The sequence below is a fragment of the Natator depressus genome, chromosome 6 (assembly GCF_965152275.1).
Source record: "Natator depressus isolate rNatDep1 chromosome 6, rNatDep2.hap1, whole genome shotgun sequence".
NCBI lineage: Eukaryota > Metazoa > Chordata > Testudines > Cheloniidae > Natator > Natator depressus.
The window spans coordinates 91365985-91379757 of record NC_134239.1 but is presented as its reverse complement, the minus strand read 5'-3'; the positions used below and the strand labels follow the sequence as shown (position 1 = coordinate 91379757).

General features: G+C 44.3%; 1 protein-coding gene across 1 annotated transcript in view; it reads left to right on the top strand.

Annotated features, from left to right (window-relative positions):
- Positions 1-10146, top strand: part of SPTLC2 (serine palmitoyltransferase long chain base subunit 2) — a 119144-nt gene extending 108998 nt beyond the window's left edge. The window contains exon 12 of the mRNA XM_074956022.1: positions 3766-10146. Coding sequence (XP_074812123.1) covers positions 3766-3885 — 120 coding nt within the window. The 3' untranslated portion in view covers positions 3886-10146. The remainder of the gene's footprint in view (positions 1-3765) is intronic.
- Positions 10147-13773: the final 3627 nt, after the last annotated feature.

Below are 13773 nucleotides of genomic sequence, written 5' to 3'. Positions count from 1 at the left end.
ACTTTCCTGAAGTCAGAGTTCACCAGTGCTGTTTCCTTTGTAGTCTTTGCTAGTGACATGATTCTTTTTGTTTAAAATTAATAAAATCCTAAATCTGAGTTCAAGAATAACAGTTAACAGTTCTTTCAACAGAAATTCAACCTTAAATTGTTTCCATATGGGGCCTTTCGTTAAAGCTCTGGTAAAACATGCCCACTATTATACTGAAATCCAGCTTCTTCCAGGCTTGTCGTTCCCCCAAATTTTGGAGCGGATAGTCTCTTGCTGCCAGATATAACAAGCATGAGGGGCCATTGTTTAAAGAAACAAAAACTTGAAATATTGATCCAGGAAGGTAAATCTTGTAGAAATACATTAACCCTTCCTGCTAACACCATTCTCAAGAACAGGAGATTTGGACTAGACCATCTCACAATTAGAATATTAATCCTACGTGTGGAATTAGTGGATTTCTCATGGAACGGTTGAGTATATCTGTATAAACAAGCTTAAGCTTCAAGCACCATTATGTACAGTAATACTACCCCCAGAAGTTCAGAAATCATGAGCTTGGCCCAGAAATCATGACTTAAACCAAAAAACCTTGTCTTTTAAAGTTTCTTCTAACTTTTGAACTCATTGTCTCATACGTACTAGGGGATGAGCAAATAGCATTGCTTACTCTTGCAATACTACATTAAGGTGACTTTGGCTCCGGCTGCAGAAGTCCTTGGTAGAGGACCCAACTGAGATCGGGGCCCCATTGTGCAAGGCAATGTAAAAACGTGTAGAAAGGCAGTCCCTCCCCCAAAGAGATCGGTCTAATGCAAAGCATGATAGTGAGTTTGTGATATGAGATCTGGAATTTGGACTCATCAAACTCCTCTCATATAGGGGCCATCAAACATCCATTAGATGGGAACAACTTCAATCCCTGCTGGGCTGACCAGGGTTCAATAGGGACCTGCAGGTGAAAAGCTAGGTAGTTCATTTCCAATGCCCTAAGGTGTCCAGTCCCCCATAAAACTAATATTACATCTTGGAGGATGAGGCTTGCTTCTTGGAAAGATATGTTTATTAAATCAAGTTTTGATCACTTTGGAGCTTACACAAGCAGTGTTTGTCTATTCAGGACACCAGCAAAATCTGCCGCTGTGCTCTTAAAGGGATAGCTCCCATTTTTGTCTCATTGTTAACTTGCCCATCTCAGTCTGCTAGGTTTTGTTGTAGGGTCTTTGGGACATGGACTGTCTTTTTGTTCTGTTTGTACAGCAACTAGCACAATGGGGTCCATGACTGGGGCTCATGTGCGTTTTGATAATATAAATAACCAAATCAAAATAAGAATGCATCAGTAAAACATTAGCACAACAGGCAAATTCACTTCTAAATATTTTTTTAATATAAAACAATTCCAGTAACTATTCTAGTGTCCATACACTTTATTTATACTTGTGTATTTTTCACCGCCTCATGGGGCACTAACAGAGCTTGAATCTACAGATCCTCTACACAGACCTCTCTGTGGACCAGCCCATACAGGATTACACAACTGTATGTGAGACAGTAATGGAACATTGGGCATCAGGATTCCTGGGTTCTGTTCCTGCTCTGGAAGTAGATTATGGTCTAGGGGTTACAGAGCATAGCCAAATGTAACAGCACTCCAGCTTGGGTTGTTTGGAGATTGGGCATAGAGCTCTTGATGTAAAAAGCAGGAGCCTGTGCCTTCGAGCATCAGGTCTCGAAGCATGAAAGCAGTAGCAGAGGTATAAACCTCTATATGTGGTCTGACCACCAGTGGGTAACACTGAGCCCCAGTTAGTGTGGGTGACATAAGTGCCTCATTTGGCATGTTTCTTCTGAAAGGCAGTGTAGCAACATGAGTGAGAGTTAGGTGGGCATGCATGCACACACTTCTTCCCAAAAATCATGTGAAGGCAGGAGCTCTTCTTCCAAAAATTATATTACTCACGAGCTGGTGGCATTGTGCTACTTTGAGGGCATAGGTGCGATCTGAGGCAGTATTGCAAATCTGTGGGGGAACTTGCCCTTCCAATGATGAGCCCACAACCTGAGCGCCTAGCTGTTAGTTTGGGAACTGCTCAAGTTCATCCATTCATGCATTCCAAATGGCCCAATTATATGTAAGATTCCACACCCAGCCTTGACTCTTGCTGTTAGACTAGCCTGGCTTTCCCAGGAATATTTCAGGTGAGGTCCACTTTGCCATCTTTCAGTGGCAGAGGCATGATCTGGGGCATGTGGCTAATAAAGAATCAGATTCTTCTAAGGAACCACGCACTCCTGTTATGCTGCACAAATAAAAATATTTTATTGAATGTAAAGCCTGAAGTAAATATCTATTTTTACTTGAGAGCGTCAATCTGTCATAGCAGCAGACCCATTATCTATTCCGCTGAGCCATTATGTCTGCTATGCAAAGGTTGTCATGTTTGGATGCATGAGCAAGTTAACATAGATGTGCTTTGATGATTTAGTCTTTAGACCCCAGGTGCTGTCCGTTTCAGTTAGTATTGTAAAGATTCTTTGCTGCAGAGTTGCACATTGTTATGCCATGTTAAGTCTTTGAACCAAAAAAAAAAAAAAACTTCGTCCAATTCTAAAATTTGAGAGTGATTTTGATTCTCCCTCCCCCGACTGACATTTTTACCTTTAATTCAAAGTCTTTTGAACCATTGGCTTGATTGGCCAGCAACATGTGTTCATCACTTATCCTGATTCTGTCCATGTCACCTGGGAAAAAGCTGTCCTTTGCTAATTTGCCTCGTTTATGTAAACTGGTGCAACTTAAAATATAGACAAGGCCTGATGGTGTTGTATAGTGCACATGACACTAGTGACTAGAATCATGAGGGAAAGTCTTCAGTATAATAGATTCTCTTCTAGGGAGGGTCTATTTTGATGACTCTAAGGTAGGGTTGCATGTGATGCTAAAAAATTCACTCCAGTCAGTGGTGACCAAAAATCATAGCTGTTTGATGGCCTGTGTGAAATGATCTTAGTCCAGTTTGTAGTAAAGTGTCCATTGCAAAAGAAACACCATTGCAGTGGGCTTCCTGTGTTAGAAGTTTCCATAAAATGAGAGTGAGCTGCTCATCCTAAGATCCAAATGTGTGACAGACCAACACGACTTTACTTGCAATACAAGCTGATGACGATAAGCTTAGCGCCTGTAAGAAACTTTACACTTTTGAAAGTGCAGTGCTAGTACTAATAAATATGTAAGGTGTTTGTGTAAAGTTTTCTGCCACTTAATTTGTATATCTCATGTCAGTTTACAGTGCTAAACTGAGTACAATTGTGTATTTGTGACTATGGTGTATATGGGTCTAAATGGAGTGGATATACCTTGTAATGAGGTACAGTATGAGGATGTGGAGACTGAGAATTGCCTTTTGGGATAGCCCTTTCGGGGTTTGCATTAAGGCACACGGTGTGAGCCACGGAAGTATTGGGGAAGCTTGCTTGCCCTGCTGCTGTCTTTCACACCTGTTCTGTGCATAAACATAATATTTCATACTCTAGGGACAGTCAATTGTCAGCTTTACACTAAAACCACAATAAAATGATTAGGGAGAAGCGTAGTATTGTCTTTAATTTGTGACAAGGGGCAGCATAGCAAAACCTTGCTCAGTTATAGGGTTGCTTTCAACGTAGTCTATGCACTTAGTGTATGTCAGAGATGCAGAGGTAGCTGTACTATTAGGGGTTTCACGTCCTGATTCTCTCTGCTGATATGTCATGGTCTCTCCCCTCTCCCAGGTTTTAAAGGAATTAGATGAAATTGGGGACCTCTTGCAACTGAAGTATTCTCGTCACCGGTTGGTGCCTCTCTTGGACCGGCCATTTGATGAGACTACGTATGAAGAAACAGAAGACTGAACTCCCTCCACATGCCTTGGGGCACTCCCACGAGAGACTCTGTGGCACAGAGGCCACGCAGTCCTTGAACCACACACTTCTGACTGCTTAGCATAAAAAGGACATTTTTTTCACAATACTGAAGTAGCCACATCATCTCTAAATGGCAATTTGTAAATAGTAAAACAGCTTTGATTCTTGTGTCTTCAGGGTAGGGCCCTAGAGAGATGCTTGGCTCTATTTTTTTTCTTGTTGCTTTTTTAATTATTTATTTGTCACCGTGAAATCACAGTGACCCTAGTTGGCACAGATGCCCCACATACACTACTAGTCTCAGGAGTGCCAGCTGAAATGTCGTGTCTGCAGCACGGCTCTGTTGTGGTAGCACTTCCAATTTCACTACTAGGCGTCTAACTTTGCCAGGGAGTGATGGGCTGGCCAGTTTGCTCAATGGAGATCTCCTAGAGAAGCTGTTGATAACTTGTTTAATCTATTTAACAAGACGGATAATCAACCAAAGCTTTTTCCTTTTGCATTTACTTACGTTTAAAACTTGAGTTGTCTTTTTTTAAATAATAAACATGTTGCTGACATGTCACTGACAGAAACATTGTTCCAAAATGTTGACTAGTTCCACCAGCCACAAGCAAGAGACCTCCCTGGACTTCACCCTTTTTCCCCCAGTCTGGCTACCAGATTGATTCCTGGTTTGATGCCAAGTATTGTCTCATTATGGGGGCGGCGGGAGGGGGTGATGGAGAGCTTTTCTGAGTAGGAAAGATCTTGCTACTGTTACTTTCCTCATAGCTCTAACTCATGGCATAGTCAGGCCTCCATTTCCGAAAATGAATGTATTGTGGCTCACTTCCTCATGTACAAGCAACTTTGCTTTGCTCAAGCTTAAGAGTTGTCCAGGTCTGTTAAAAGATGATCAGATGATTGACAGGTTATAAAAAAATATATACTCAGAATTAGAACTAAAACCCCCAAACCTTTCTCTTCTACTGGAGAAAGCTCCCATTTGCTATCAGAACCGGAATTGCGTGGTAAGAAGGGTATAATGAGCAGCTACATTTATTTGGGGCAGTTCTGCAAAAGAAATCTTAGTACACAGCATGCAGTTAACTCCAATGTAGCGTGTTCAGATTTGGTTGTCTGAGACTCTCAGTATATTTTGTGAAATTGGTTTTGCAAAGATTAGTGTCTTAAACAAAGCACTGAATGAGACTGCAAAGCCAAGATCTACAATTTGGTGTGGGGGTCACTCTTAAACTTGGTCTGGTCATGATGCTCTTTGCAGGTGGCCTTTAGAATGAGATTCTCAATTTTCAAATGGAAGCACAGTGTGGATCAAGTCCATCTGTCTGGTGCAGCAAAGCAAAAGATAACTTTTTGAGTGTGATTGTAGTTCTGTAACTTTCATTCTTTGCCACTGACAGAAGTGGCACTCTTTTTGATCACTAAAGCCAAGCAGATCTGCAGATACTACCTGGTGGATTAAAGCAGTATCACCTTCTGTTTTATAGAAACCCCATTTTATAACGAAGGCTATGTCTACACTAGCACTTTTGTCGGTCAGGGGTGTGGAAAGAACACACAGCTCGTGGGGGGTGGTTTTAATTATACTCACGGGAGAGCTCTCTCCTGTAGGCATAGAGCGGCTACACGGGAGACCTTAGAGCTGTGCTGCTGTCAAGTCTGTAGTGTAGACATAGACTTATGCATCTTGCCCCATGCTGTATAACTAACCCTCAGAAGCAAATTGTCTCAAGTCTAAAAACAAATCATTTTTGTTGATTTGAAGTGCAGTAGTACAGAATCAGAAGTTTTAAAAATGTAAGTTGAAATTATGAATTGAAATAGCCACAGATAAGTCCTCCAGTATATCAAATCCACTGGAGATGTTTTGTTTGCTGGAATTGATCATCTATCCATACAATATGTCCACACCTCACATGTGGTCATGATACACATAGAATAGTTTCCTTTATTTCTTCAGTCATGGAATAAACTGCAAAGTCCTGGAATGATCTGAGTTTATTTTGCCCCTTTGACCCTCTTCACCTGCACTCTGCCCATTAAGTCTTCTCAGCCAGGACTGCTTGTAACATTCCAAACCAATGAGTAGCTCAGATAGCTGCTGCTTTTTAAAAGATCCTATCATAAAAATAGCTGCTGTTTTTTTTTCCCCTCTGCTCAGTGTGTCAGGAACCTGGATAAGATCATCCCAAGAATTCCGGATCAAAGCTCCAGGCCTCGTCAAGTGATACCTTTAAGGACTGATTTCATACAAGCTACCAGAGCCAGAAATAAAGGCTGTAGGTCAGTGGGGACCTGGGATTTTTGCGGCTTCTCAGGGCTGTACAGTGCACTTGTATCCTACCCCATGTGATCAAGCTATTGAACCTTTACAATTGTGAGGTCCTGACTCCCAGAAAACCTATTTTAGGTTCTAAAAATGTAAGTCCTAATTTCTTTCCCTCTTCCTGTGCATTTGGTCTCTCGATGCTAAGGCAGTCTGGCTTTGTAGACAGAGGGTAATGAAAAATACTATTACATTACTTTATTAAACTCAAAGTATTTCTAACACAGGTTTGCTGTTTTTAAAAAAAAAAAAAAAAAAGTCTCAAAATAGTTAATATGCAGTTGGGTTCTATGACAGTTGTTTGGGATGACCTGTGGCGATAATGCCATTACATCATGGTACACCAGCATATTAAATACTGTATCCATTCCTAAGACTTGGCTCAATCACACTCTGTCCAGCTAACATTGTGAAACCACTTGATTAAATTTCAGTCTTGGATCGCCCTGGGGTCTGTGCTGCATCCTGTATGGGAAGTGGGATTTTTTTTTTTCTGGTTCAGGAGGCCCACGTTACTTCAGGAGGATGTGTTTGGCCAAAGTCTGATAACTAGATAAATTGCTTCTAAAAACATGTTAAGAGCTTAAGATTTGACACATTGTGTTCAGGTAGTCATGTTTTAAAAGCTAGGGAAATCTTTCAAGGTCCATTAAAAATTTCATCCCCAGAAATGAAAGAGCAGGTCCCTGCTGCATCAGACTATGCTTGCCTTCATGTGGAAACGGGATGGCAGTGTACCCGGAGGCGGGGGGACAGTTGCAAAGCTTTCACCAGAAGTAAAATTCATGCCCTTTTTGTCCTTGCCAAAGTAGTAAATGAAAGACACTCTTAGAATGAAATGAGAAGGAGAGAGGCTGCTTAGGATGCAGACCTCAGGCCCTGCCAACTTTTATGAGCAGCTTTAATTGAAAATTATTCTGTTTTTTTTCCCTGCTTTTATATAAAGAGATGCATAGCTCCAAGACAGAATTAAGGCTGGCCTTGTGCAGAGGGTTTCTCTCTGTACTGTTCCTTCACTGAATTTTGACCCTTGTCGTGCGACAGCATCTCTGGAGAACGGAGTTAAGGAAGAGAGAAGAAAGCTTACTTCCTGAGCTGGAGAGGACTTTAAAACACACAGTGCTAGTGTTGATGTCTGTTTTATTAAACCTAAAGGGATTTCCAGTCTTACACTCAGCTCTCGTAAAGGGAGGCCACTGTGCACTAGTGAAGGATGTGGTCCTTGCATCCTGCTGGGGACTGGCCTTCCCCTACTGGGAGATCTTTTTCTAGAGTTAAGGAGGCACCTGAAGTTCTCATGATCTGTAGTCACCATTCTATTTCTTTTAGTTCCTGTGGGAGAAAGGGGGCGGCTTATGTTTTTGGTATCAAAATATCCAGGATTTGGTTTGTACCATAGGGGACAAGCATTTGTACAAAGTCTCAGTGTGCACGCTATTTTTTTAACACGGTTTGATTTCTCTATCTCTGATGTGCACATGTCTTTTTACTTCTGAGGAGCAACTTGAGAGGTTTTTTTCCCACTCTGGGCCCCTGCAGTTACTGGTAAAGAACACTTTTTGCTCTAATCCAGAGCTCCCGGGCGTGAGCTGGTCCAATTCCTTGTGGGGGTAAAAGCACTGTCTGCACCCTCCCTTATTGCCTGTTGCAGTCAGTTATCAGGGATAGGTAGAATCTTTCAGAAGGGAATTGCAGCATTTTCCTCTTACACACCTAGAGAACAGAAATACCCCTCACCCTCTGTCATAATTGCACCTGCCTGCTGAAAGCAGGCACGGGAAGTGTTCCAGTGAAACTAATGCAGCCCAGTGCCATTCATGCGAGGGAAATCTGGCTTCCTGATCCAACAGTGGACAGTGAACAAAGAAAAGGTTTTAGTATTACCATCGCTTTCTCCTCTCTGCTGTATGGAAGGTTTTTCCACATGCTTTAGAGCAGTGATCCTGAAAGTAGGAGTGCAGCTCCCACTGGGTTGAAGGGTCTGAGCCTTGCCTGCTCCAGACCTCCTGAAGCTCCATATAAATGGAAATGCTCCCTCCCATCTGCTGGCCACCTTTGACTCCCTTCCCCCTTTGGAAAAGTGTTTGGCTTGTTGCGTAAACGGGGCAAAAGGAGAGGGTTTTTTGGCCTCCAGGTATTTCCAGTCTAGGACTCCTACTGTCTATTAGTGAGGTTAGTTGACAGATCATTCAAATGAAGCAAAGAAGAGGGTGGGAGAAGAGACATGGGGAGTCTGATCACACATAAGAGGGTGTCCTGCAGAGTTCTAAACTGCTACCATGGCCACCTTTCTCTCTCTGCAGACAGTACGGCCTGTGGAGATGTGTCGCAGAACGCAGTGCTCCATCTTAACCACTATAGTTATGCTCAGCTTTTGAGAACGTTGAATGCTGGAACCTACAGTCTCCATCAGTTGCACCTGTGTATTGAAGAGTGAGGCAGCTGCAGACTGTTCCATTTTAACATAAGTTCAGCCTCAGGGTACCGGTAAATCGCTAACGTGACTGTCAGGTGTAACGTTGGCTGTCCCAGGACTAGAGCTGGAACTGAAGTGGACCACCATCAGGTGAGAGAAGCAGTCAGGTGTAGTCCATTTAACTTGAAACCACTTTTTAAACTCAGTGTAATTGTGGTGACTTGTACTCCTGCGAAGGTTCCCAGTCTTTCAAGCTGTTTTCCTGTCCGAAGGTTTTGTGTGTGGGGCTTGCACGCATGGGAAATGTCTGCCTGGGGGAAGTACTTTGGGGTTTATCTCATGTTAACGTGCTTTGTACTGAGCTTGGAGCTCTACTGTTCCATCTGTGTCCCAAAAAAGAGTTGGGTGGGGGAGGAGGGATGACTGGACTGTACAGTGCGTACTATTAAAAGGCCTTAAACTGATTCTTTTTTACATGAAGAATTAATAAACTGACTCTAAAGAATACCATGGATCTTAACCCGCAGATATTCTGGGCTCGTAATTAACCAATAGAGAATGTTGTTTCTTGGGGGTGGGAGGGTTGGGTTTGCTTTGTGTTCAGCCCTCCCTATCAGCAAGGTTTGTTTAATAAGCAGAAGAGGCATCTGTACACAAGGGTCAAGTGCAGTCATTACAGCTCTGCATCCATGCTACTGCTTGGCAAGGTTTGGTGATCTGTCCCTGGGGCTGCTGGAAGAGAGGAAGGATTAGGGGGAGGCTGGGAGAGAGAGGTTTTAGCATGCAGGAAGTTGTGGCATCTAGCAACTTAATTATTTCTTCGCCTGTAGACAGGCATGTGTGTCAATGGAGCAGCAGGATTGGGCCAGGGGTTGATGCAGATAAAAATATCGCTGACCAAATGAAGTGTGCTGTAAACCATACAGAGACTGTATGTGCCCACTGTTTGCCAGATCTCACCCTGTTCAGCCAGTGTTTCTGCAGTCCCCTAACAGGGTGTATTAAGCCAAAGGCATTTCCAGTTTTTCAATGTCACTCCAGAAGGGGGCTAATAAAGGTCTGCGAGAGTGCAAAATAACTAGCATGGAGCCTGAGGCTTTAGGCTAGCTGCCCCAAAGCTAATGGTGGCCCATATTTCCATAGCCCTAGGGTTGAATCACCACCCAGTCAAAGCTTTTGAAGTCTTACATTGTACAGTATTCCTTTGCCTCTGCGTTGCTATAATGTACATATATATATTGGATCTTTTGTAGATATGAAACATTTTAAATGACCTTTTTAATGGGCTTCCCCAGAATATTTTGTGCCAGATATTTACTTTTTTTTACACTGTTGAGGATGAACATGAAGCTGGGTACTGTGTGGGCAGGGAGGGAGAAGAGAAGCAGATGGTCCATTGACTATAAAAAGGGTAACAATGCATGTTAACACTGGAGAAAAACAACTGCTTGGAAAAAAATTGTTCAAATATAATCTGTTCTACATAATAAAGAATTCGGAAAAGGCCTGGGGAGTGTTTGCTTTTTACAAATGTTGACAAGATTTCTGCCCTGTAAGTGGGTCAAGAAGCACCAGCTGTTGGGCTCGCTGTCAGAATTGCTGGGTAAAAGTCTATGGGCCTGTGTTATGCAGGATGTAATGGGCTGCTTTAGAAGGAGTTGTGGAGTTGCCCCTCAGCTCTGGTCTCGTCCCTACTCACAATACATTTGCAGCACTGTCCTAATGCCAGTGAAGCCTCCAGGAGGGGATCTTAGTCTGTTCCAGCTTTGGGGCTCAACTCGCATCTCTGCCTGGAAATACATGGCTCATTTCAGATCTAAATTCAGCCATCTGTAAATCAGAGATGTCAAGTCTTTGAAATTGAGAACAGCCTGGGTCTGGTATTCCAGCACAGGTGCTCAAACTGGCCTATAGGTGACTGAATACTGATTTGAGCATGCAAGTGAGGCAGGATTGGGACTTACTGTTAGCATTTTCTCATTTGGAAAATGGATTTCTGTTGTCCGAAGGAAACGCAAACATTTCTGTGCTTGATCTGCAAGGAGGTCCCTTTCGGATATGCTATGATAATGAATACTTCTCAGTGTTTATTTTTCCCCCAATTCTTGCATTTTCCTCTGAGTGGCTGGATAGGACTCTGGTTCCTCAGATGTTTGTCACCCTTTATAAAGGCCAGTGCAGTGGTGGATTAGCCACTGAGACAACAGGGCTCGTGCCCAGGGGCCCTGGAAAAAATCTGCCACTGGGCAGCAGAACCCCGGAGTCCTGGCAGCAGTGCCAGGCGGGGCAAGGGAAGCCCCAGTTCCCCCAAACCTGCTCCCCAGCAGCAGCGGCAGGTGGGCAGGACAGGGGAAGCCTCCCATGCCCCTAACCCTGTCCCCAGCAGAAGCTGCAGGACAGGGGAAGCCCCTCACGGTGGCCCCTGTCCTCACCAGAAGCTGTGGGGCAGCAGGGCAAGCCCCCACACCCAACCCGCTCTCCAGCAGAAATGCCGGGAGGGGCAGGAGAAGCCCCAGCGCCCTGACCCTGGTGCCCTGCAGAAGTGTGGGGAGTGGCAGGGGATGCCGCAGCACCCTGACCCCCGTTGCGGCCCTGGAACTGGAGGAGCTTTCACTCCCTGCTGTTGCCCCGGGGCCCTGGCACGGGGACAGAGCTTCTCCAGTCTTGGGGCTGCAGGGGGGAGGGGAAGGAAGGGGGTGGTAGAATGGGCGGACCCTAGGTAGAACAGGGGCGGGCCCTTGGGAAAGGGGCAGAAAGGGGTGGGGCTGCAGGTGGAAGGGGGTGGGGAGGGGCTCTCCACTTGATCTGGCCCAGGTGAGGTCTCGGGAAACCTTAATCCACCCTGGGCCAGTGGGTCCATAGTCAGGTCCTTGGATGTTTGGGCCTAAACAATCCACTAGGCCCTCTGTTATTCCAGAGACCCCTGCCCCACACACATGCATGAGGGTCCATAGAGACAAGGACACGAATTTCAGAAAGGAAGGAGATAGCTGAAGAAGAGGTCACGGGAACACAGATTGGGGGACGGGGGCAGTCCCAGGCACAACTGGAGCTGGATGGTGTTCTGCATGTATTTCTCTCCTGGGGCTCTGTGGTAAGTCTCAACACTGACATTGTATGGGAGAGGTACTATTGATGATGCAGGCTCTCACTTGGGAGAAGCCATGGTAGCAATGGGGTCAGGATCAGCTGGCAATGCATCTCGAGCTGATGCTCTTTGGAAAAACAAACTGTTCCACTAATTGGATCAGAGCATTGGCAGGTGAGCATGACCTACTGAAAGGTCTGAGCCTTTCTCTGCAGCCATATTAGGAGAGAAGCAGCCGTGTGCCAAGAAGCAGAAAGTCACATCCTCACATTCCATCTAAATTACATTAAAACAATGTAATATCAGACTGTTAAGAAGGTGATCCTGTCCTAATAGCACCCACCATCACCAGATAAAGGAACAGATTTTAAGATGGTTAAAAAAAACTTTGTTTGATAGCATTCTGTCTGGCAAGAAACCACTTATCAGCAGTTGTGACTGTAAAATCTATACTTCTGTTGTTTTGTCCCCACTGCTCTATTGTTTATCTGTATGGTCTCTGTCTGGTTCTTTGATTGTTTCTGCCTGTTGCATAACAAATTTTGTTAGGTGTAAATCGATGGTGATGGGGTAGGATGGGTTAAAGGATTGTTTTACAGTATGTTAGGATTGGTTAGAAAATTGTTTAGTAATATTTTAGTAAAATGATTGGTTAAGGTACAGCTAAGCAGGACTCAAGTTTCATTATATAAACTGGGGTCCAAAAGAAAATTCTTGTGAACCAACTCCAGAACACAACCCCACGATCAGAGCTGCTAGACCACAACACACTGCCAACCACACTGTGCAGAAACTGGAGTCTCCCAGATGACCTGATCCTGACTGGCCATCAAGAAAAGTTAATCCCCTTTATTGGGAGTGGTGAGCATGATACGCTTAGCATATGCATTCTGTTTTGGTGACTGTTAATAAAGGTTAAATAGGATATTACTATGTGAGGCTCTTTCATTGGTAAAAGACCGCACAAACCCGCAGAGTGTAAGGTTATGCCCTGAGCCCATGGAAGGGTAAGGGTGGGTGCCTAAATTAAGAGGGTTACGCCTTGAGCCCTAGGAACTGGGTAAAGATGGGTGCCCCTGGAGTGTGTGAGTAACAGAGAATTTTGTGCAGGTAACATTATGATCCAGCTTCTATCCAGGAGAGCACTTTAGAGGGGGTTTGGAGAAATTGAGGCACAAGAGATTATAAAGGGGCAGTTACAAATGGAAGAAAAAACGGTTAAGATAACATGGATGGAGAGGAAAATCTAAACAGAAAAGGACAATATTTTGAAGAGAGTTCAGAGGTCTAAGGTCTTTCAGGCAGGGAGCACATCTTATTCTGGCTGGTTAAGTGCCACCCATGTGTGCACCGCTGTATCAATGAATTATTGGAAGTGAATTGTTGAATTATTGAATATACAACACCTTGAGTGTATGATGTTAATGCTGGCTTGGCTATTTCTACACTAAAAATTAAAAACCTCCCCTGAATAGTCTCCTATCCTTGGATGATGCAGTTGGGCAGCATTAGTTAGGTCCAGAGATGAGATACAGCTGCCTTAAAATTCTGCGGAACATCCATCTTCCTGAGACCCTTGCAGGTAGGGATGGTCAACCACTCTGCCAGTAATCTGCCTGGGTGGTGAGAGGCTCTCTCACTACCATGTACACTCAATAGCTCAGTGGGCTCAGAGCTCTAGCTTTTGCAACACTTGCGTTACAAAGATGTCTTACTAGGTTTTCATTGAATCAACCTAGTGACAGAGGATGTGGGAAAAGCTAATGTACTCAATGCTTTTTTTTGCCTCTGTCTTCACAAACAAGGTCAGCTCCCAGACTGCTGCACTGGGCAGCACAGCATGGGGAGGAGGTGACCAGCCCTCTGTGGAGAAAGAAGTGGTTCGGGACTATTTAGAAAAGCTGGACGAGCACAAGTCCATGGGGCCAGATGCGCTGCATCCGAGAGTGCTAAAGGAGTTGGCAGATGTGATTGCAGAGCCATTGGCCATTATCTTTGAAAACTCATGGCGATCGGGGGAAGTCCTGGACGACTGGGAAA